Genomic DNA, 26,270 nt, shown 5'->3' on the forward strand with positions numbered 1-26,270 from the left:
TTCCAACCTACTCTTATCCCATAAAACATTGCACGTCTAGGCAGTCGGTGGTTGGGCATACATAGCGCGTGTCCCAGACATCTCAACCGATGGAGTTACACTACTTCACCAATCGATTTGCCATCCTTACCTAGTATCCGTTTCCTAACAACTGCATTACTTACCTGGTGGTCCCAGGATATGTGAGCAATGCTTTGAAGACACCAATAATCGAATACTAATAGCCTACAAATATCCTCTACTCTTATCAGACATGTAGAAGGAACAGGCAAGTTTGAAATAATTGATTGACACTTTGCGAATGAAGTATTTACTGTATAGTTCTCAAATTTTACTAAGACGTTCGGTTCTTTTAAGGATGGCTCGTCGAAAAACTCAAGGAAGCCTCAAGAAGCCCAGAAAGAGCCGAAAACGTTCCATCCAACATTCTAGAACTTCGTTGTATAGCTTCCCTATCGGATGAATAAGAAGGACCCCCTATGTGCCTATTGGCTGTCCGAAATGATGATTCACTTTCAGCCAAAAAAACTATAAATACATGAAATTTTCGTACTATATTTGACACTGTTTGGGGAATAAAATTCCTACTGAATAGTCTTCTGTCTTCTCTCTTGCGACGTTATGGGTTCGGTCGTTCAAGTAGTCTAGTAGTACGCGGTATAGCAAGAATCAAAGCTCTAGATATAACAGTTATGTTGTTGTTAAATACATTCTATTGTTTCCAATCGTGTTCTCGTTCACTACAGTATATGTTATTAGTAGATAAATTTAGGCATGAGAATCTAAATTAAAACACATAGTTAAATATTCATTACTGTTATCCATAAACCGTTAGATTTCAAACAATCATAAATGAAAGTATATACATGTCACTATGATACTGAAATTGATTAATTACTATTTACTTACTTACGCATGTTACTCACAATGGAGCAAAGGCCGCCGACCAGCATTCTCCAACCCACTCTATCCTGAGCCTTCCTTTCTAGTTCTATCCAATTGTTGTTCATTCTTCTCATGTCTGTCTCTATTTCTTGACGTAATGTGTTCTTTGATCTTCCTCTTCTCCTTTGGCCTTCAGGTTTCCATGTGAGGGCTTGTCTTGTGACACAGTTGGGTGACTTCCTCAAATAATTAATCAATTTCAATTGCTTAATTATATACCCTAAATATATATTTATATAAACAATTATGGCCAATTATTATTTTATATTATTAATTTATATGATTGGTTTACTTAACAGAAAAAAATACAAAAAAAAATTAAAACAAAAAAAAACTGGCAATGGATTATAAAAATAATCACCCTTATCAGTAGTTTGTTACTTTATAGACAATTTAAATTTAGTTAAAAGTATTACTATTATTATTATTATTAATGTATGGTCTAATAGTAATCGGTATACAAAATTATGTTGAATCCGTTTATGGTGAAAATGTATGGCTTAGAATATTAGAAAAATCTAATACAGGTTTATTAACATTTCAAACACATAATATTTATTCAGATACAGTACCGGAACGTTTATTTTTAGCATTTAGTAATGAAACTGGTGAAACTATTGAAAATGTCACCTATGAAACTGGTTTATCATTTGCTAAATTTATATCTGATTATGGTTATGGTAATTTATTACGTGTACAAGGAAGAGATTTTATTAGTTTTTTACATAATTTAGATAATTTACATGAATATTTACGTTTATCATATCCTGATATACAACCACCATCATTTTCTGTTATGCAGATTACAAATGATTGTATACGTTTAAAGTATTCCTCAAGACGTAATGGTTATACACATTATGTTCGGGGACAATTAATGACATTAGCTAAACGTTTATATAATCTTGATATTAAAGTTATATTCATTGATAAGAAAATTATTAATAATGTTTATGAAACTATATATGATATCTATGCATTAAATGGTAAACGTTGGATTGATCTCCATAATTATGATATACAAAAACCATTAGATATATGGGGTGATACAATATCGAGTAATGTATTTTTTGATATATTTGCTTTTTCATTATTAATCACAAATCAAATGAAAATTAAACGTGTTAGTACATCATTTCGGAAATTAGATTCATCTCTTGAAGGTTCAGATTTTAATGAAAAGTTTTTATTATTTAAACCATTTATTAAATCAAATATAGAGGAGGTAAGTTAAGAAAAGTTTTTTTGTATTATTTATGAAATGTTACTCTATGAAATATTGTTACATGATGTTATGAAATGTTATTGTTTTACACTTTAGAAGTGTGTATGTTTTTGTACTAATGTACTATTCATCAGTTAGTTTGTCGTATTCCTAATTGCTAAAGTAAATATTTGTTAAGGGGGGGATAATTGTTAAATAATGTTAACTCCTTGTTCGAATAGAAATAAGCTAATAAACATCAAAATGAACGGATAGGTTATTTGTGTAATGAAATTTATCGGTAAACATAAAAGTATACAGGTTGACAACATAGTAAGAAAGTTTCAATCGATAATATGTACTTGTATTTGTTATTTCGAAAATGTTTAGTACTTTTCCAAAACTTAGTTAGTTAGGCCAAAATAAAACTTCATTATATACGTTTATCATAGTAAATGTCTTTGTCACATATGAAATTAATGATTTTAAAATCATACGACTTTTACATAGGCATACCGAAAATGAATTTTCAATCGGTTAGGTGCTCTGGCGCGAGACTGATAGGTCATGGGTTCGAATCTCGCGAGGCGGGATCGTGGATGCGCACTACTGAGGAGTGCCACAATAGGACGAAACGATCGTCCAGTGCTTCCAGGTTTTCCATGGTCGTCTAGCTTCAATTGACCCATGATCTCAACTTTATAAAATCCTTTTTTCATTCAACAACCTATAAACATACGATATCAGAATAGTTGTTCTTCCCTGAGCATTTACAACTATATATATATATATATATATATATATATATATATATCTTTTCAAGCTAACACACCATAACTATAAGTGTATAAAAAATTTAGAAGATGTATTACACACACACAAATAGTTATGCAGTTCTGAACTTTGATTCATATATATTCATGTAATGATCAGTATTTCTTCATTATGATCACTGGAAGTTGTAGCCTTTGTTTTTTTTCTAAACCTTTCACGTTTTATTTAGTAATCATATATATTTACTGTTATTCAATAGTTAGTTTTCACTTTTCTTAAATGTCATTTATTCGGTTCATCATTAAGCAATGATGAAACTATTCATTAAAGATATTTTCATAGCTCTTATTAATAAATATTGATTGACTATAAAGGAAAACATTAAATGTTCAATCTATTTTCATTATGACATTCATCATTCAATTGTTTAAATTAAAATTAATTACGATATAACATTATTATCATATAGCCTAATATATTTATGAGGGCCGTTGAAAAAAACAAACATACAAATCACTAATTCTGTATACCGCCCTTCTTTTATATGGATAGCTAAAGTCTTATGATGGATTAGTTAACTGAAGGAGAAATTAAATCAATTAATTAAAAAAAGGTTTTCTTTACGAAAATTTTATTGTATTTAAAATGGTTTAACATAAGTATAATACACTTAGTATTGTTTGTTTGTATCTTCCCATAGATGTTTAGGACTGCAATTGATCAGTCTCTTATTGGCCATATGTACGTACTGTACGTATTGCCTCGATAAAGCCTATCCATCCTTGTTTATAAGTATAATAGTCTATTGAAAAAGAGGACATGAATACATTATATAGGGTCTGAAGATTTTAAATGTCACAAATCAGTTATGTAATGGTCTGATGGTTAAAGAAAAATAGTAAGGTAAGAATAATTTATAGATTTGTAATATAAAACAAATGATTGTCCACTTGCCAAATTCGAAGTTAAAAATCTAGAAATAAGGAAAAATTATTTTTAAAAAATCAGGAGAGTGTAATAACAATTGATTAATAAATAAACAAAACTAGGTGGAGTAGTTAGGATATGGAAGAATGATAGATTTTACATTCTGGTTTAGCACTCAGAGTTTATATTTGAAGTGCTGATTTACTATAACCTTTTAAAAGAACAAGTTTTTAATTTGTCTTACCTTTGAGTTCACTGGTTCGATGCCACAGATGATTTAAAAAAAACTAAGATGAAATGTTTAATATTTGAATTCAATTGTATAACTAAGTAATAATATCCATATTTTATCTTCCATGAAACTAACAGATTTATAAGTAAGGGAATTGGTATGAAATGCTTCACTTTATACCCACCATTACTCCATTGACACCGTTTCCTGAATTCACTGAAATGACTAACTGCCCTTACAAAATTTCCCAACTAATTCTGATTTACCAATCAAAACTCCAGAAAAGCTGGACAGTTATGACCCTCTATCCCGTACTATTCAGACTAAAAAAATGCATATAATTACACGCATAAGACACAAAAATGTGAATTACCGCAAACAATGAATCTCAAAATGTATATAACTAGGTCACTCAAGTCGCGAAACTGAGTAATAGAGGTAATAAGTCAGTCATTGAACTTTAGGTCTCGTGGCGGTCACTTAACCTTTAAACCATTGAGTGAGTATTTAGCGTTTCAGTTTTTCAACTACAGTCAGTTAACGAAGTAGTCCCATAGTAGAATGGGTTAGCCGTACATCGTTTTATAGTTTTCAGCGGTTGTATAGCTGTTGTTAGATGATTAATCCATTAAGATTAAATCGTTGAAGCTGACTCATTGGTCTAAAGGTTTCTACTCGTGATTTGAAATTATATTGAAACTGCATTTTCTAAAGATGGGAAAATGATAAAATTTTAATACTAGAATCAGTGTACCCCACTTCAACTGAAGTTTAAAACAGAGATCTTTTAGGAAAAGAGGATTATAGTCTAAACATATTTAGATTCATTAAATGATATCCCGAAAAGCAGATAATGACGTGTCATTTCAGAATCAAATGGTAGGTTGAAAGTTATGCAAATGACATAATAATGGATGAATTAGATTATGTCGTGATCATGGCTCTAGTTTACGTATCGTTGTTTGGGTTCGATGGACATTCGTATATGTGTCTTTGCTTTGTGTACATTATATTTCTATCTATCAACCAAACTGTCTTATTCATTTCAGTATCCTTATTTCTATAGTAGGTTTGTTTAACCGTTGAAAGTTTATGTCGTTACTGAATAGGACTGGAAAACACAATACGAACGGCGTTTTTTTTCTTAATTAATAGTAAATCGAATTAAAACTCTAATAATGGTTTGTAAAATTATCTTAAATTTCGAAACCGATATGGGTTATGAATAAATTACTTCATTTCATGAATAAAAACAAAGGAAGAAAACAATACCACCCAGAATCACTTATTGAAAAGTCATATTTAGATTTTTTTCAAATGCATAATTACTAGCCTAAATAGGGATAGAGATAATAACCAATAGAGAAGAGTGACGATGATGATGATTATGTTTATGGTATCTTATCCAAGCTATTCTCAATTTTGAGTATTATATCTTAATATCAGAATGAATGAAAGACATTTTCCGGCAAAAACCATAATATACCTAACTACTACTAAGTTAAAAGAAGTAAATTAACTAATAACTGAAATTTATTTTATCAGATATATTTTAATGATACAGCAATTAATTCTTTATATATGTCTTATGTTTTTTTTTTAAAAAAAAAGAAAGGCAAATCATTATACCACTGTCTTTAAAAATAAATTAATAGTATTTTAAGGATTTTGATACTACTTATAAATTTATTTAAGTAGAATAACATCATTCTACATTATTATTATTAAAGAGAATCAAACTGACATCATTTTCACTGAAATGATCCATCAATTTGTTTGTTTTTTTTTGTATACAAAAGACACCTACTATCAATCTCATATTATGTAACTATTTAGCGTTTATTCTAATAAAGTAAGAAAAAAAATTTTTCTATTTGATTGACATCTTTTCAATTAATTAAAGTAAGCTAGTTGGTATAAATAGCCAAGAGATAATCATAAAATGTTCAGTTTCACTGTAATAATTTATAAAATAAATAAATATATATAATGTATGGTTTACTATTTGAAAGTTTACGTAAATTTATTGAATCAATTTATGATTACAAATTTTAAATAATATCCTTGGTAACAAAAAAATATTTCAAACATATCAAACTTATAAAGATGATTTATATCTTTTCAAATAAATTAATTAATTTCGTTGGTAAGAATAGCCCAGAGATAATCAGAAAATGCTCATTACTATTATATAATTTATAAAATAAATATACATATATATATATATCATGTATGGTTTATTATTTGAAAGTTTACGTAAATTTATTGAAACAACATATGGTAATGAAATATGGTTACAAATTTTAGAGAATACCCTTAACAACCAAAAAATATTTCAAACTTATCAAATTTATGATGATCATTTATATTATCAATTAATCAATAATTTATCACAATTAATTAATAAATCAATAAATGATTTATATATTGATAATGGTAAATATTTTATTCAATTTTTAATTGATTATGGTTATATTAATTTATTAAAATTTATGGGTAAAGATTTTATTAATTTTTTAAATAATTTAAATGAATTACATAAACAAATACAATATTGTTATCCATGCATTAAATCACCATTATTTACTATAATTAAAATTGAAAATGATCATTTAATATATTTATTATATTGTAGTCAACGTAATAATTTTATAAATTTTGTTAAAGGACAATTAATAAATGTAGCAAAATTAATTTATAATATAAATATAAACATTGAATTATTGAATCAAAAAAATAGTGATTTATTGACATTAAGAAGATTATCACCGCCATCGTCGTCGTCGTCATCATTGACATCCTCAATGTATTTTGAAAATTATTTTAGAATTGATTGTTTAAATGGTAGATTACAAATGAATGAATATTTACCAAATATTAAATCATTATGTATATCTAATGATATTATACAATCTAATATAAATAATAATGAATTACATTCATTATTACCATTTTATATAATAATTAATCAAAATTTAATTATAATGAAAGTTGGTGAAGCTATTCAACGTATATGTAATAATTTAATTGGATGTAATTTTAAAAAATTCTTTTTAATTAGATATCCAGTAATACATTGTACATTTGAACAGGTAATACATATCTATAAAGAGAGACTTTTGAATACAGGTTTTATATATAATATGATTCTATTGAATATTTAGTTAATGTAAAATGTATTTTGTAAAACCTTTGCCGACCTCTGTCTATCGTACTCGACCCGATCTATGGTGATTCCTCAACTAAAGGATAAGTTACCTGGTTATGCCACTTCTATGTGTAACTATGAATTCAGCTGCTCCTGTGGGGAAATCTATATTGGGCGAACTACCAGACAACTGAACCAAAGAGTTAGTGAACACCTCCCTTCGTGGTTAGGAAAAGGTACTGTCAAGACAATACGGAGGTCAGTTCTTTCACAATTGATCGATAACGGTCATATAGTTGACAGAAATGTCATTTAAAGTTATTTATCGTATTCCTACTACTTTTCCTTATGGGTTTCGATCTTGCCTCTTAAACATAGCAGAATCTATAGGAATTCCAGTCAACAATCCAAGCCTTTGTGTTCAGAAGAAATTTGTAACACCCTTATCTCTCCCTTGGCCTTAATAAATGATTTTATTTTCCATACTCTTTCTTCATTTATTTCTCCTCACGCCTCTACCAATTATTTATTTCTTTTTTCAAATATACGTTTCACAGTTCAATCATCTGAACACTTCTCATTACGTAATCTTATAATTTTTATGAGTGTTATTTCACTGTCTATAATTTTCTAATCATTGACATATTTTCCATTATGTAACATTGATTCAAGCCTTTTATTGTTCTTATCACAACTAGTACACCTGTCATTACACTACCAATTTGTACTTTTCACTTATTATTTTTAGTTATGTAATCTATTCCACTGTTATCATTGACTCATAAACTGCCTTGATTGGCTTAATTATTTCGTAAACGCATCTAAATATTACTGTATATTAGAGTAAAGCCTTATGAGGATCTAATCAAAAACAATATTGTTCGCTTATATATGCTGTTCTAAATAATAATAATGTCATTTGTTAAGTTATGTCCAGTCATAGAAGGGATAAGGGGGTTACAAACTTATACTGTACACATAAATTGGGGTGAAATGTACGAATTCCTATGGCTTCTGCTATATGAAGGAGACGGGAACGAACTCCGTTGGGAAATGTTGGAGGTATACGATAGATCACTCGAAATGATTTCCATTTATCTACATTATGACCACTATCAATTAGATGTGCCAAGATAGAACTGCGTATTGTTTTTATCTGGCCCTTCCCAAACCATACTGGTAGACGTTCACTCATTCGTTGATTAAGTTGCCTAGTAGTATGCCCAATATAGCTATCTCCACAGGAGCAGCTGAACTTGTAAATGCACATAGAGGAGGCCAACTCAGGTAACTTTTCATTCTTTTGAGTAGACATGGGTGGTCGACTCGAGAAAGTCAATGCAAGATTAGCTGCGTATATAAAATATTCATGTATTTTAGAGTAAAGCCTGATGACGATCTAATTGAAAACAATTGTTCGCTTACATGTTCTATCATTTATTTGAACACATAAATATTGGTATAAGGGGGCACCAGATATATATGCGCCACACAATAAGAAATCGAAAAGAGAGATTAGGATTATTTGTTTAAAACTGCTTTAACTAATCATATATCAACTAAAATACTAAGGCTACCATCATGATTAGTGAACACGATCAAAGAAAATGAAATTATTAACGAGCCTATAAAATCTGAGACTTCAGCTGTTTGTAATGCCCGTTTTTTATGGTCAATTTTCTTTTTTTACATCGACCATTTTAGAACAAATAACACTTGAATATTTGTGCTACTACATGTTTTAATAATACTGACCATTAATGTAAGTGAGTCTTTTTAATGTACAACAAAATTTAACTTGTAAAACGCATTCTAATTTTTAAATAATCATTAGTACTTACATGGATATGAAACAACACGAAACGGTAAATAAAACTTATCTAAGGTAAGAAGCTGTTAGTTGGGAATATATGTGAAGTTATTGTATACGAATATTTCTTTTGAAATCACTTCATAATAAACATTTCTACATATGATTGGTTTCACGTAGAATAGATTTTGATATGATTGTTAAAGAAACATTATATATTTCTTTGATGATTTTGATTTTGATTATTTCCCTGAAGAAGTCCAGACAAGTTAGGTGGATGAAACGTTGGAATTATTTAAATTTCAATCGCTGAGACTATTTCAAATATGATTTTTCACATATAATGACTTCTTTATACTCGGCGCCCAATTATTGTCAAACTATTCGTTCTAACCTTGACGGATATTCGTAAACATTTCTACATTTATTCATAACGTGACATCAAATTATTATACTTTTATAGAAAATATTATCATGCAGCAGCTTTCTTCGAATATAGTACAGTAGTATTATTTCACCAAGCTATTTAAAAGGAATTTGTTTCCATTATTAGTTACTTACGTACTTACGCCTGTTACCCACAATGGAGCATAGGCTGCCGACCAGAATTCTCCAACCCACTCTGCCCTGGGCCTTCCTTTCTAGTTCTATCCAACTTTTGTTCATTCTTTTCATGTCTGTCTCTATTTCTTGGCGTAATGTGTTCTTTGGTCTTCCTCTTTTCCTTTGGCCTTGAGGATTCCATGTGAGGGCTTGCCTTTTGAAGCAGTTTGGTGCTTCCCTCAATGGATGTCCTATCCACTTTCAGCTTCTTTCCATTATATATATAATAAACTCTGATAATTTGTAATTAATCTAAGAAAATATTGATAATCATACAAACAAGAAGTATGTTATCAAGTCAAAGATTATATATTGTTTCCAAGACCGTTTATCATCGTAATTCTGTATAAGTAAAATTAAATAACTGCTAGCCTGAAGCACTCTATCAGAATATATTTACGATACTTAAACCCTGAGTATTATGATATTTCGATGAGTGTTGTGTAAATTTGCAGTCTTCAAGAAATGTTAACAAACTCATTAAAAACTGTTCATATAGTTACGACCTTACCAAAAGTGAAGTCAACCACTAAGCACATCTGTGTCAGACTAAAATCCAAAAGAACCATACTTATACTGTAAAACTATATTTCAAAAGTAGATTTAGCATAATAAATTATCTTTAATTATGATTCCTTCAAGTCTACATATGAACGACTGATTTTGCATTTTGTAAACCTATTTTATTTAAGTTAAAGTTAGTTTACATCATGAGCCCAATATACCACATGATTTACTGAAGAACCCGTGACACCTGGCAGCTCGTTCATTTTAGAGTACGATAATCTTTCTGTACATACTCAAGATACACACTACTTTCGGCTGGTCCATTACTATTTAAATGACTAAACTACTGTCCTATAGTTCACATTTCCAACTTCAGCCCATTAATAATATTGTGCAAACACCATTCATTGCCACTTATGATACATTTTACATACTTGAAATTTCTGAGTACCTGTCATAGGTTCCTAAGTCGATGTCGTCGTGCATAACATATAAGAAGTATGTTACCGGTAAAACATGAATCAAAGTTTAGACCTTTCTGACGGTACTGAGAATTGACCAAATATGCTCAGCAACTAAATTCGTTAAGATGCTAATATAATCTGAAACGTGCTATTATTAATCAACTAAGTTATATACCGTAATTATTGTATTTTTTTATTTTTTAAACTAATATACTCTGGAATAGTATTCAGTCAATAAAACTAAATCAGTTATAAAAGTGATTTTCACTACATACTAGTATTAACTACAAAATCATTATACCTTAGATGCCATTAAGAAGTTGTTCCATACGAGCTCGGAAGTTCTGATTAGCAATTAGCTACCATCTAACATCAGATTAAACCCAGGAATCTTATGAAATATCTTTCTTCACGTCGTCAATAAATTATATTATACTATCAAACTAAGTGCTTTTAGATATGTTTTTACTTTTTATTTTTTTCCAGATAAAACTACATATGCATAATACATTTGAATTGGTTCTGATGAAAAATCAATGCCTGGATAGTAAGTATATCAGTCTATTGTAGATGTGATTTGATTATTTCACTGAACCTATTTCCTAACATGATGTTGATTGTAATCTGTGATAAACTTAATAGTGATCACGTGATAATGATAACTGATTTATATGGTTTAGCTTAGAGTCATAATTTTTTTCAAGTGTTGTGTTTGAAGTCGATTTTGTACTCTTTTCGGAAAAGCAGTAAATATGTTTTAGTGGCTCTAAATCTGACTCCATTTGGATCTAATGAATGATTATTATTGAAATATACATGTCGCCCATCCTCGTATATTATCATCGAATTAAATCATGTTGGTGAATAATGGAATTAAACAAGTGAAATACGAGAATGGATTTTTGAATACGTATGTTTCGTGCAATCGTTGATTGGAAAGCGAAGCAAAATAAAATGATGCGCCATGGAGAAGGCGAGTGAGCCAACTCAATTTAACCAAGCGTGAACCAATATTTATAGTTACACAAAAATAAGTTAGAGTCGTGTGATGAGTAAGATAGGAAATGCACACACATTTGCCCACATAAAACCAGTCAACGTTGACAAGAGAATAGTTAACAAGGTCGAAATAAGATTCAAGAAGAATGAATAAATTGGCCTGTCCGGAAGCTTGAATGAGCTATGTGGGCTTGACATAGCAACCGACGCTACAATGTTATTGAGTTTTGCAACAGTATTTATTCATGTAGTTTAAAAGTATTGACTGATAGTGAACAAGGTTATAGTAAACATTCAATTGATCTGATAAATTCGAGAACAAGATCTCTTAAAAAACAGTTCAACCTGTATTTGTGAATAAACGTATTCGAATTTTAGTCTTTAATCACTACACATATTGTTGTACCGTTACGTTAGTAAATACAAACTACAGAAGACCATTTATGTTTAATTTACTTACGATAAATCTAATACCATGTGGATATTTATATCCACAACAATTTTCAAGTAGGACTCAGTTTTCAGCAACAATTTGATTTATGTCAGTCAATTGAGAAATCTGTTCCTAAATCTGAAATAAACGTATTTTTACAAAACGAAACAAAACACAATGCATGTAACATTCGGTTTATTTGCCTATCAGTATTTTAATAAGGGTTTGATTCTTCACCATCCTAGTGATGTAGAGAGCGCAGACTAAATAAAACTAAGTGAATTAGGCTCATAGTAATTCTGAAACTCGGACGACTGATGATGGCTTCCATCGCTTTCTTAATTCCTATAATAATCCTACCTTTTAGTTTCAAACGACAAAAAATGCGCATGAAGTAATAGAAAAGGTTTTATCGGTCTTCTGGTACAACATGACCCTTGGAAACTTTTGGAAGCATGCTAAACTTCATATCAAAGTCAGTAATCAGCCAGCAAAAATGTAACATAATTTGTATGTTTTCCAGAAGTTTCTTAGGTGTTTCTAATAGATGTTACCAGCCTCCCCTTAGTTTCTGAAGAAATTAACGAAAACTTGTCGGTGAATTCCAACACATCTCATAATTCTTTTTTATCATTGTATTGCTAGTTACCTTTAAAAATAAATTTTGACAGTTACTAAAATTTAGTCGAACAAATACAATTATCGTTGATGTACAATAATATTATAATGTTCTAAAACTGATGCTTAAATCAATGTTTGTATATAATTCATTGGAATGATTTGTAAAGAACTAAACATTCATCAATTTTATTCTATTTTAATGTACTTTATTGAACCAGAAAACAATGGTCACTCAAAGATTGGTAAGACAGAATGTAAATTTAGAGGTGAAATGCGTTATGTTGAACAATGGGATATGTTATTATTTCTAGGTGCACCATCGTAAGTTTCATATGAATATATATATATATATATAATTTTCTGCATATATTCATTTATATACAAAATTATATTGTTTACTGAAGTGTTCTGAAACATGGAAGTTATGAATTCTATTTTCTACAATCATGGGATAATAATATGAAAACGCCCAATGAGATACGATTCATGGATATTTCAGGGCATTCAGCGATTTTTCAGTTTATTTTAATTTGTCATGAAAGCAGTTGGCAACGTGACCGGTATCAAAAAGGGTGATCTAATGTAAGAATGAACACTAAATTTTCAAATCTCATATCAAACAAACTGTACATCACTGGATTCAAATCCATTTGTCGATTGATTAATGACTATTCAGTGTTATCAAGGATAACTGTTACACTCTATATACTTCAACCACACGTTTTCTTTGCGTTTTTTAGCGTGTTAGTTTTCTACAGGAGGGGTCGCCCAACCCTCCTCCTTTATTGAGGCTTGAGACCGGCAGAAGCCCCCAGAGGGTCTACAGGCGAACTTAGTTCAACCACACAGTTGGTTATAAATAATTGTATACATTTAACTGACTACAGACATTATAGTTACACTCGCAACGAAAACTCATGACGTTATTCAGGATTATTTAATAATATGAATAAGATTTTTTATTTGACATATAAATTGCAATACCCAAAGGAAATCTATTACATATCATATTAAACCGATTTTATGTAGCGTACCATACATAATTCTTGAGTATGATACTCCCTTCTTTGTAAAAGGTGGAACACAAATAAATAGTTTTATTTATTATCATTCATAAATGGTAATTGAAAGTATTCTGCATCATATTAACGAATAGAAATACTAACTTCTGATACATATATTTTTTTTCAAAATAAAGAGAATTCTTAATTGAGGAGATTAAGAACAACAATTAAAACAGACAGGATAACTTGAATTCATCTTATTACGTTACGTTCTTATCAGCTACTTACAAAACTTACTATTCGGACTCAAAATTTCAGGTAAAAGCTAATATCTTTATTGAAGTAAGATTGATCGGAATTTACGTATCGCTACAGTGTAGTAAACATCCGAATAAATTTCAAATGGTTTAATTAAATTTTGATAGAGTAATGAGAAGATAGGAGTTGGTCTTAAAAATATGTTTTATTAGCGCTATATATTTCAAACAATCTGATCACACATAAATAAAATACTGTAGATATATATACATGAAGTAAAAATAGTTTCTAGAATATCACATATGGTAGAAATAAAAAGATAATAAGACCATCATGAGATAGTTGCGTAATGAACTAATGAAAGAAAAACAAATGACAACTTAGGATGATGTAAGATAGACTCAACCACTTAAAAATAAAATTCTGAACTTAAAAATGATACATTGACGTAATAAAATGGAGGAAATTTGAAGAAAAACGATTTATTGGAAGAAAATTTACCGGGGCAAAAGAAATTGACCACTATTGGCCTTTCGCAAGTACAAATAAGACTTTGATTAGACTTTAGAGGATTGAAGGTTGTTTCTCACTAAAAACTGAAAGATTACAAGGTATTCTTCACCTGATGTCACTGAGATTCCTAGAAAAACAGCAATGTTTAAAGTTTTATTTTGTCTTACTTAAAACTCCAATTGTCTTACCAATATAATCAGTTATTATTATTTCTGGTTAGCGTTTTTTTAGCGAGTTAGTTTTCTACAGGATGGGATAGCTAACCCCATGCCCGACTTTCCTCCTTTAACCGGGCTTGAGACCAATAGTAGCCCCTAGAGGGGCAACAGGCGGAGTTGACATAATCAATAGGTTTGTTAAAAAGTATACCATATTTTGTTAGTATAATAGATTGCACAAAACTAATGTTTCTTTATAATTTATTTGAAAATAAATTTTAATAACTACATTTCATTATTTACAAAATTTAGCATCCGTGATATAAAACATTTAAATGAACATGGTTTATACATTTGTGATTTGAATATGTTTGATCGAAGTAGAGATGTAATAATTTGTGGTGATCAAATATCAAGTGAATTATTGAAATTATTTCAATTGGTTAGTTTTATAAAAGTTTTATTTTTTTTATATTTTTTCATTGTATGATACAATTCTATGATTAAATTAGAAAAGTATTGTTGATACTTGTAAGTTACTAGTATTTGACCACAGATGTCTTAGAAATATTGCTCGTATCTGCTGGGATCACCAGGTAAGTTATAGTGAGGTTAGACACATGGTATTAGGGAATGACGGTAAACCAGTTGATGAGGTCATGTGTTACGTATGCCTGAACACCGATTACCACGACGCACTATGCTGACTAGTATTGGGAATGGTTGGAAGAGAGTTAGGGGCGGCCAAACCAAAACATGGCATCAGTCCTCGAAGTCACTAACTTCTAGTCTGAGACATGTTGGTAGATACGGACTACGTGGTTGGGGTCCATGTGACTATCGTGACAAAGGGTTGGAGACTCTAGGTGACATGGCTCAGAATCGATCACAATGGCGTAGGTGTATACACTCTTTATCTTCCCTTAAACTATGTGATTAAAATTGCTTCATGTCTTTCTTCCTGTACTATATCCTTATATGCAACCTTTATTTTATATATTACCACCACTAAATTAACTACTTCTATGAATTCGGTGTTGATCTTGTTGTGCTAATGAGGTATGGCAACTTGGACCGATGTATATATGTGTCTGGTCCTACGTTGTAGCTGACTGACTGACTGTTGTCAACAAAATTGCATTTTACGTTTACGAACCTATGAATAGTTTGCTTACAAATCCGTCTCATGTCTTATAGCTAGAAATCGCTTCTTTAAAGTATGAATTTATCGATTTTATTCGATAATTATTCCAATATTCGGTTAAGACAGACTTCTTGAATTATTCTCATTTATATACATTTACCATTTCAAATATTTTTATGGAGCAGTTTACATAAAAAGGGACGATTATACAAGCCCCCTATTGTATTCCCGAGCATAGGTATGTCTGGCTAAGTAAAGTACAAGAAAAATCAGTTAAAAATTCTATGCTCGATAATTTAATTGATATAGAACATCAATTAGATAAAATCAGTGGATTTCAACTTATCCACCCGGTCCCACCAAATACACTGCATGGTTTATACATATTTCTTTGCATATAGTAAACATCATTAATATTCGTTCCAAAATACTTAGCTTTTGTTTTCACAAGGAATTTGTACAACCACTGTCTTTAACGTGGCCATCATAATAGCCAACATTTGAGTAAGCTACAAATGACTTATTAAGCAATCACTTTTCTAATGTTTCTGCCCTTCATTTGTTAATTTAATTTTAATAATGGTAAGTAAGTAAGTCAATAACTTCGTGGATTGGTTGAGGTTAGACATTAACACCGTTGGATGCCGGCTCAGTGGTCTATCGGTTAAGTGCTCTGGTGCGAGACTGGTAGGTCATGGGTTCGAATCCCGCTCGCGAGACGGGATCGTGGATGCGCACTGCCGGGGAGTCCTACAATGGGACGAAACGGCCGTCCAGTGCTTCCAGGTTTTCCATTGTGGTTTAGCTTCAATTGACTCATGATTTCAACTATGAAAATAAAATAAAAACCTAAACATAAAGATTTAAATCTATTATTTACACAATATAAAACGATATTACTCACAAAATGCATATCTGACAATGATATTTAGTTAAAGTATTTTTCAACAATTGTTATATTTAGAATTATATATATATTCGTAATCAATGTACACACTCGGTTATTATTTCGTTTTGGCGTAATTTGCTCTCAATTTAAGCTTCTAGCTTCATAATTAAAAAGACAATACTATTAGATATCACTTCATACAAGATAACTTATTAATCATGATGAAGATCATTGACCAGTTCATTAAAGCAATGCAACATAAATCAGTATTATGTAATAAAATGTTTACAACTAAAAATAAGTACAGTAAAATGATTCGATCGTCTTAGGCGCTACTTTGGGTACGTACGTGTATTATCGTAGAATTCTCATTCAACTATGAATTATACAAAAAATGTTTAACGATTATAATGGAGGGAGTTACCTTTAACAAAATAACTTTATATACATAACAATTAATTGTATATAAACTAATATTTATTACAGCAACGTAAAAAAAGTGAAGAATTAGAAAGAAGTATGAAACATTTGGATAGAATACGAAAATTAACAGATCGTCTCTTATATCAATGTATTCCAAGAGCAGTGGCTCGTAAATTACGTGATGGTATTCCAGCAAATGAAACTATAGAGGTAACTTAAATGTAAATTTATTTAGCAATTCAATTAATAATCATATAAACAGTATGAATTTCGAAATGAAGTTGAATACATTAGTTGAAAGAAAGATCAGATAGAGCAATAATTATTTCCTTTATAGATTACTTTATACTCCGTTAGATTTGTAGATTTAAAAGTTTGTTTTGAGCAAAAATATACCTAAATCTACATTACTTAAAGAATCAAACAAAGATCTATGTTTTCAGCCACCATCAAGCTTGCGTTAGTAAAATATGAGATCAAATTTTTCGAAAGCTCTATTGAAAGTAATGATTATCCTAAACTCTTCTGGAAGGCACTAAGACGAAACCACATTCATCCCAATGCAAAAACACTCAAACGTCAAACACTCAATTGTATCGATGCTATTAAATCTGGAATAGTTGAACTAGATCGCGACATATCTGTAATAAGTCACGCATTGTTTGAACTGTCGTTAGATGGACGTAAACAATTTGAGGATTATGTTACTAATGTTACCTAAAGAATTAAACAATGATCTATGTTTTCAGCCATTTAGTAACTTTTAAGTAGTATATATATATATATATTCCTAAGCTTTTATAAGACTATAAGATGTATATAATATTGTTTTAATTTTATATTTTGCTAGACATACGATTCTGTAAGTATATGTTTTACAAAAGTTTTTAATTTTTGTGCCAAATGTATGCATACAAGTGTTGATCAAATTGTGGAACTTTTAAATAAAATGTATACACTTTTTGATGATCTTACAGAAATTTCTAATGTTTATAAGGTAAGTCAAATGATACATTAAAAAAAACTTGTTATGTATTATTAATAATTACTGTTATGTATATAAGAACTTTAGTCTAAATTAGAGCGAACAGTTTCACAGTATTTGAGCGCCGAGTCGATGTAAGACATTAAATAGGAATAATATCATTGTAAAATCGATTTATATTCGATAATTTTGATGTTTGATTATATTTCCTTGAAAACGTTTGGACCAGATTGCCAGGCGAAACGTTGGATTTACTTCAAATTCATTCGTTGAAATTTTACAATGATATTATTCCTATTCAATGTATTACTGTTACGTAGTTTATTATTATTACAAATGTATTGAATAAAAGTATGATTAATGTTTTTTTATAAAATGTGAAAATATAAACATTAATTTATTACCACAAATGGTTTTTTAAGAGAATGAATATAGATCTCTCGAGGCCTTTTGTTATATCCCGAAGAGAATTATGAATGGTAACTTTTGAGAATTAATTATGGACCAATGTGATATGTATATCTCCTATTGTATAATTGTTAATTAACTAAACTATTCATATTCGTATCCCTCTTATTATAAGCTTTATTTTGACCCATAGACTATTTCTATACGATTTGAGGTTCTTGAGTTATCCTCAGTCTATTAATTACTGTTCTCCACATTCACAGCCACATTTGGTCGAATCTTGTACAAATGTTGTTTCTTATTTTATGGTACGATGTGGTTTGTATGTTTCGTATATAAACCCAGTATGTTTGAAAATAATGATTCATATTGTAGAGGCTGTTGTTGGTGTTCTGAACTTAACTGGCTGGGCTAGGCAGAATGTAGGACTGATAAGTACTTAAGACTGCTCGTACGGGTTTCGTGTGTCATTGGTGCGGTCGATAAATCACTACTCTGTAATAGGCGGACACAAGATGTAACACTTTTTTATGAGAAACAGTGACTAACAGAATCGAACAAATCAAAAAAGGGTAATTATTAAACAATTAATTCAATTTAACATAGCTTATTGAAACAAACATAATTCAAATATATGATCTTCTAGTTTTACTCCTGAATGACTTTATCATATCGTAGTTATCTAGAGATATAATCTTTTGGATTATGTATTGTGGAGGTTTTTCAATCTAGGATCAAGTAGATATTCAGTACTACTTTGATGTCACTAGTTTTCTAGTTGATGTTGTTTTGCGATGGTTTTCATCTTTAAAAAATGATATAGATCAACTGTGAACACTATTTTACAGTGTCTACCATGTGATATAAATTATTAAATCTAAAATCTAAAGACTGTTGTAGATATTTTGAAAAAGCAGTCAAAAAGATTGTTAGAGATTGCAAAAGAAACTGCTTTCCTAATCTATGAATTGTTGTTGAGGAGTAAAGCTTTTCATCAGTTTGCTATGCTTAATAATGGTTCATGAAATGTTTATTATAAAAATATTTTGATAAATATGTTTTATCTAATATGCCATAATGATTAGGCGTTGCCCTGTATTTTAACAAATTTTGTTATATAAAAATCTATCAACTATTGGACTCTTATATGGTACTAATCATATATGGCATAGATTTGTTGAACTTTATATTGAAAGAAGTTAAAACTATGTATTTTCTCAAAACTAGCAATTCAAACAAGTAATTGTTTTTTATATTCCTTTAATTTCTTAATTGATTACGGTTGTCGAAGAACATCTTGATGAATTCCGCAAATCATGCAGAGTTTTCATATTTTACATGTTATTCTGAGAAATAATTCCACGACTTTTTGAAGTGAAGAAATCTAACGTACTGTTCAAGGAAAATACAACATATCGAGATTAAAAGTCTATTGGAAACAACTTCCATTAAATCAAGTAAATTAAAGCATGAGCCAATTGAAGCGAGACCACCATCGAAAACCTAGAAGCACTGGACTGCCGTTTCGTCCTACTATGGGACCCCTCAGCGGCGCGCATCCATGATCTCCTCTCGCGAGATTCGAACCCATGATCTACCGGTCTCGCGTCAGAGCACCTAACCGATAGACCACGGAGCCGGAATCCGATAGTGTTAATGTCTAGCCTCAACCAATCCACGAAGTTGAGCAAACGTTCACCGATTGTCTTCAGTGAGTTCCTATCTCACAACAGACGTCGTTTGAACTCCACTGGTCACTGCTTCTCACTAGAACTCCAGGAAGTATTGGATGCCGGCTCAGTGGTCTATCGGTTAAATGAAAATACTGAGATCTCCACAAAACCCCTTCTGATAACAAGTAAATTAAGTTATATTATTATGAAATAACTAAATGTGTATCACCTTCATTTACTTTACGTGCATTTTCATTTTATTCGATTAGTGGAAAGATAATAAATTCAAAAACCTAAAAAACAGTTCAGCTTGAAATATCTTAAAGTTTGCTTCATTTTCTATAATTAATCTTAGGTTGAAACTGTTGGTGACAGTTATATGCTTGTCTCTGGAGCACCTCATAAGACACGTTTTCATTCTGCACATATAACAGAGATGGCATTAAATATATTGAAAGTTACTCATGAATCTTTAGCATGGCCAAAATCCAATGATTCTAAGGACACCACTGATAATGAAGATGAAAAGGAGGTTTTAAAGCTTTATATTGGATGTCACACTGGACCTATTGTAGCTGGTATAGTTGGTCACAAAGCACCAAGATATTGTTTATTTGGAGATACAGTGAATACAGCTAGCAGAATGATGTCTAGTGGTGTGGTAAGTTCAAATGCTTGATAAATATATACTATATGAAAAAAAACTTGACAAAATCATTGTCATGTACAACTCTGAATAATGCAATTTACTGATTCTGTAAACTTCCGTTTAGATAGATTTGTGTCAAGGTTAGTGGCCCGTTGTATGCCTAACGGACCGTGTAGAAGCGTATGTCTAAAAATCTGAGAGATAGGTGTCTAAGAGAAAAAGTTCACCGACCACTCAGTAAGCACATAAAGACCATTTACGTTTAAGAATTAACTTAGTGGATAACAATTGGCAATGATAAAAGTACAAGAGTAAGATAATCTAACAATCAGTGACTAGATGTTGATAGGGTTAAGTTTCAGATGTGTTATATATCTTTCTATTTTTGATCAACAAACGTTTTTACATTAAACCATAAAAAAGCATATCATTTTGCAAATACTAAAATTCACATTCCTAACTTTAATTTGTTTACAAATTTGGGAAGTATGGTAATTTAAAAATTCATCTTTTAAACTACATTTTAGCCTGATCGAATACACGTCAGTCAAATGTTTGCTGCTAACCTTTCGGAATTCCCGTACATTTTAGAATACCGTGGTGAAACTGATGTTAAGGTAAAATCTTGAAATATTTGGGTGTTATGTAATGATTTATCATTATCCTCATATCTGATAGACCAATCTTATTTTTGTAAATCTAGCGAATAGTAAGTTATTATTGATACTATCGTAGTGTGGAGTTAACGCCCAACGTTCTGTTAACTCTGAATTGATTGACTTCGATTAGTATTGAGTATTGTTGGTAGTATGTTCGTATTGGATTGGACTGTTTAATTGTGGAGGATTTAAATTCCAAAGTGACATTGAACTATTTCCTTACCCTTATTCAATATTCAGTTATCTGTATACAAGTAGGATTGAACTATATTGAAATCACGAACCGATTTTAGTTAGAGGACCATCAAAAACCTGGAGGTATTGAATGGCCATTTCGTCCCAGTGTGGGGCTCTACAGCAGTGACCATGAACCACCTTGCAACCAGAAATAAAATTTAGAACCTTCCGTCTAGCAAGCAAACAGTTGACCTCTAGACCACTAAGTCAAGATCTACACGTCCAATCCATGATATTGACCGACCATCTTCTATTGGGTCTAGGGAACATTGAACATGTGGAATTAAAATAACGTTTATTAAGTTAACTGAGAAATAAAAGTTTTGAAACGAGTCACACATCGAAATGTCGTCAACTTATTGACATTATTCTTTCAGTAAATAAAAGCTCACTGTATGTTAACCATATTTACAATTAAGTCGAGTATAAACCAGTTTCATCCTTACAAACACACACGTAGTGAGGCAAATAAATACTCCGTATATATTGTTTAAAATATTTCTCATGAATTACTCATTAGTATACATTGGTTTACAAAATATGAGCAATAGTAGCTCTATGATTCTGAATGTGGGAAAACTCCATGCTTTTGATAAAGTGCCATATGAACCATCCTTCAAATTTACATAGATAGATATTGTTGTCTATCAAGAAATGGACCACTAATTATGTTCATCATAAAAAATAAACAGAATAACTCGAGCGGCTTGAACAATTTTTTTCTTTATCCTACCTTTTGATTCATAATCCAGTTAGTAGGAAACGAGTAATTGCATAGATAACATTTGGAAATTTGTTTTTAACTGTTAGTTTGTTGACCATAAAAGTTATCAGGATGGTTTTATTAATAATCATATAGGAATTTGAATAATAACAATAATAGTTCAGTGGGAAATTCTACGCAAAAACTTAGCAACGATGTCATCAAAAATTATCAACAACAATCAATATTATATTTCATCATAGTGTATAGATTTTATTTCATGAAATAATCGAGTTATAAATTAACTTGGTTATATTAAAATAAAATAGGATGGCCTTCTTAGATAATGACATTTCGATAGTACAACAAGACCTGCTCCCAAGAGTTGACGAGCGCTCCGGGACTCGAATCCAGTACCGTTCGCTCAAACAACCAACACAAAACGAATTAGAGAGCGTAGATAAGTTTTTTTTCGCTCCAAGGGAGTGTGTTGTACTGCTACTGATGTTTATCACTACATTTGATTAGTTTCTCTTGGGATGTACCTACCCTAAGTAGATCCTTTGATATTAGTTGAAGTTACAATGCAAACCGATTATTACCGTTTTGATTTTATACGATGAGGTGAATAATGTAGAGCGAATTTAATTTTAAATAAATATGAAACCTCATAATCTCATATCAATTTCTTTTTAAAAAAGTGTCTACATTATTCAATCATTCAAAATTGAATTGGGTAAATGTTGAGACTGCTTCAAGAAGCACGACAAAGCCTTCAGAGGCTCTAAAACATCCAAAAATCTAAAGAAATGTAAGCCAAAACAATAAAAAAGTCGAATGTTCCCTAGGAGAGGCTTCATGCCGATTTTCCCGGTCCAGTACGAGGGAAAATATTTTTTCATAGTGGAATTCATACTATGTCGAATTGCGCAGCCATTGAAATAATTGGAAAGTCATCTGAATTGTTCAGCTACTTCAGAGTTACAGAAACCCTGTTGACCGACGACAGCTCACAATTCATCTCTGAATCATTCAAGCACTTCTGCTGAATTAATGAAATAACACACACGCGCTCTACACCTTATCACCCTCAATTGAATGGACATGCAGGGCGCTTTGTTGACACATTTGTAAGAGCATTACTGAAAGGTAGGAGACGAAGGGACAAGTCAGATAGTCACGAAATTCTTAAAAGCCTATAGAACTACTCCCAATCCCATCGTCGAAGATGGAAAGTTCTCTGCCGAAGTTATGTTTGTAAGAAGTATTCGAACTGTATTCAACGCCATTGCGCCACCCAAAACAGTGGATTGGTGTTGACAAAATCAGAATATCCGGGGTTTTAATGTGAGTGATAAAGTAGTTGCCAAGTCATACCTTGATAAAAATCTATGGGAACCTGGTGTTATTAAAAAGAGAATGAGAAACGTTTTTTACAAAGTGCGTGAGACGTTCGAAACGTTGATCAGACACATCAACCAAAACCATAGAGATAAAAGAACAGTGAACACGGTACGTAGCCAAGTGAATCTTTCACTTGAGGTAATCACAGACACTCAATGACGGGACCTTCAGAGGACATAACTGAGAACAATAAGATGAAAGTTAGGAGTCGGAGGACACCAAAGAAGACGGAATACCATCGCAAACCAGCTGCCAAGCTACAAGTGGACCCAAGCAGACGATCTTACTCCAAGGTGTTGGGATAGCTTCGAGAAGTACGACAAAACCTCCAGAGGCTCTAAAAGAGCTGAAAAGATTCCATCCAATCGGAACATGAAAATGCTTTCTAGAATATCATCGTGTGATGCCACGATTGGACAATATCATAACTTGCCTCCATGTGGGCTGGCTCAATTGTAATGAGGTTATAGCCAACAATAATAACTATAAATACCCATGTTTTATCTATACACTTTTGATTCTTACCGAATAATCTTTTCTCTTGCTGCTCCCGCCTTCTCTTGGATTCAGTGGAAGGAGGAGATCACAGTAACGTTCATATTCAATTATGCCAAGTTTTCTTAGGAGTATTGTGACCTTTTCTGTGTCATCAATTTTGGTGAGACCAACTTTGAACAAGTCGTCATATTTCTTGAACCAGGATTCGAATGTAATACCAGCCAAACTATCGAAATGAAATTCTTGAATAAAATCGGTATGTGGGTGAGTAAGTCCTCTGTGATTAAGGTTCATTTGTTGCGTTAAGATTTCCAGGATACGAACTTAGGACTGTTCATATCATACACCGATTTCCCAATGTTTTATCCTCTACTTCGTTAATGCAGAATACAATACACAACTAGCTGCACTCAAACGTATAACCCCCCCCCAGTAAAGATATAAAAATAAGCTCCCATGTTCATTGTCTACATTAAACAATCTAGTTCATATAATTATGAAGACAATGGACTTTACTTCTTAGAAAGTAAATGTTTGACCTTTTAGTATTTCCATTATTAGATCTAATGAATGTTTATTATTATTCATTGTAATTAAAAGGATACTAACTAATTAAAAGTCATTGAAACCTTGAAAATCTTTAATGAAATTTAACTTAATAAATAATCCCTAAGCTTGTGTTCCTTAACAATAAAAAATATTGTATGGTCATTGTTCATGATATTCTTTATTTTATAGGGTAAAGGTAAAATGAGAACATATTTTGTAAATGGTCGAAATGATGATTTTACATTATCAGATAATTTATATGGAAATCAATTAAATTTTAGTAAAATATTAGAAAAAGATGTTGAAGATATTGAATTAGATGATTCTACTATATCTCATAATACTTCAATAGATCCTATGAATGAATTTATTGAGAAAGATCATGAAATCTCATCTGAATGTTCAACAGGAATTGATCTAGACGAACTATTAGATCATAAAGATAAACAGAATGAAGAATATAATATAAATTTAAATAAACATAATAACATGATGATAAATAAATTGACAGATTCAGTAGACACAGTCAGTTGTAATAATAATAATCAAGCGATAATTCCAACCGACCACAATGAAAATGAATTAGTAAGCCATAATGAGTCTTTATTATCAGCAACAAATCAAAATGATGAAATTCATCATCATATAACTACTACTATTACTATCACTATTACTACTACTAATACTACTACTACTAGTGCTAGTACTAGTACTACTACTACTACTACTACAAACCATGATATTAATAATAATAATAATTCTATTATTTCCAACGGTGATATTTATACAAACTTCAAACTATCAAAAGCCAAACGAAATAATGAAAAATCATATGAGAAATTAGGAAATCACAATCTATTAAATGAATCGAATTTAGATCTAATTCATTATCAATGCCAAATACAAAACATAAATGAATTACCATGTTGTTCATTACAATCTTCATCAATATATAAAAAAGATGTAAAATTTGCTTTAGATAACGAAAAAATTATTTCATATAAATATGAAAGCACAGAAGATGATTATGAATCCAATGGTGAATTTCATTCTTTAGACGTCAATAATGGTAATGATAAAGTAGAAGAAAAATGTAAAACAAAGGTATTCGAAGGAATTAGTCATGAGATAGAATGTTCAAGTAAACAACAACAACACTCACAAAAACGGTTACCAGTAAATTTTAAAAATATCACTTCAGTAGAACAAAAATATAGTGAGTTTATTTAAACAATTTTAGCTAAATGTAAACTCTTAATAAACAATACCAAATCCTAATTGATGTAAAAATGTGTACCAGTAATTAAGGATATTAATATGACAATTGTGAGTGATTAATTTACACTGACTAGATCAGTGAATGATAACCAATGTTATATTTGTCTAGTTCTTAAAGTTGATTAAATTCTGTTGGTGAAGTTGCAATATGGACATAACTAAAAGTACCTT

At 30.8% G+C, this 26,270-nt stretch overlaps 1 protein-coding gene across 1 annotated transcript; it reads left to right on the forward strand.

Moving 5' to 3' along the window:
- Window positions 1–1,378: 1,378 nt before the first annotated feature.
- Window positions 1,379–26,051, forward strand: Smp_211310 (putative soluble guanylate cyclase gcy; the record flags this gene model as incomplete). Its single annotated transcript, XM_018794921.1, has 9 exons — window positions 1,379–2,170; window positions 11,101–11,157; window positions 12,894–12,958; window positions 14,913–15,042; window positions 17,120–17,266; window positions 17,907–18,053; window positions 20,478–20,783; window positions 21,299–21,388; window positions 25,011–26,051. The coding sequence occupies 9 exons, from the start codon at window positions 1,379–1,381 to the stop codon at window positions 26,049–26,051; spliced, it is 2,775 nt and encodes a 924-aa protein (XP_018649285.1).
- Window positions 26,052–26,270: the final 219 nt, after the last annotated feature.

The sequence above is a fragment of the Schistosoma mansoni genome, chromosome 1 (assembly GCF_000237925.1).
Source record: "Schistosoma mansoni strain Puerto Rico chromosome 1, complete genome".
NCBI classification, from domain to species: Eukaryota; Metazoa; Platyhelminthes; class Trematoda; order Strigeidida; family Schistosomatidae; genus Schistosoma; species Schistosoma mansoni.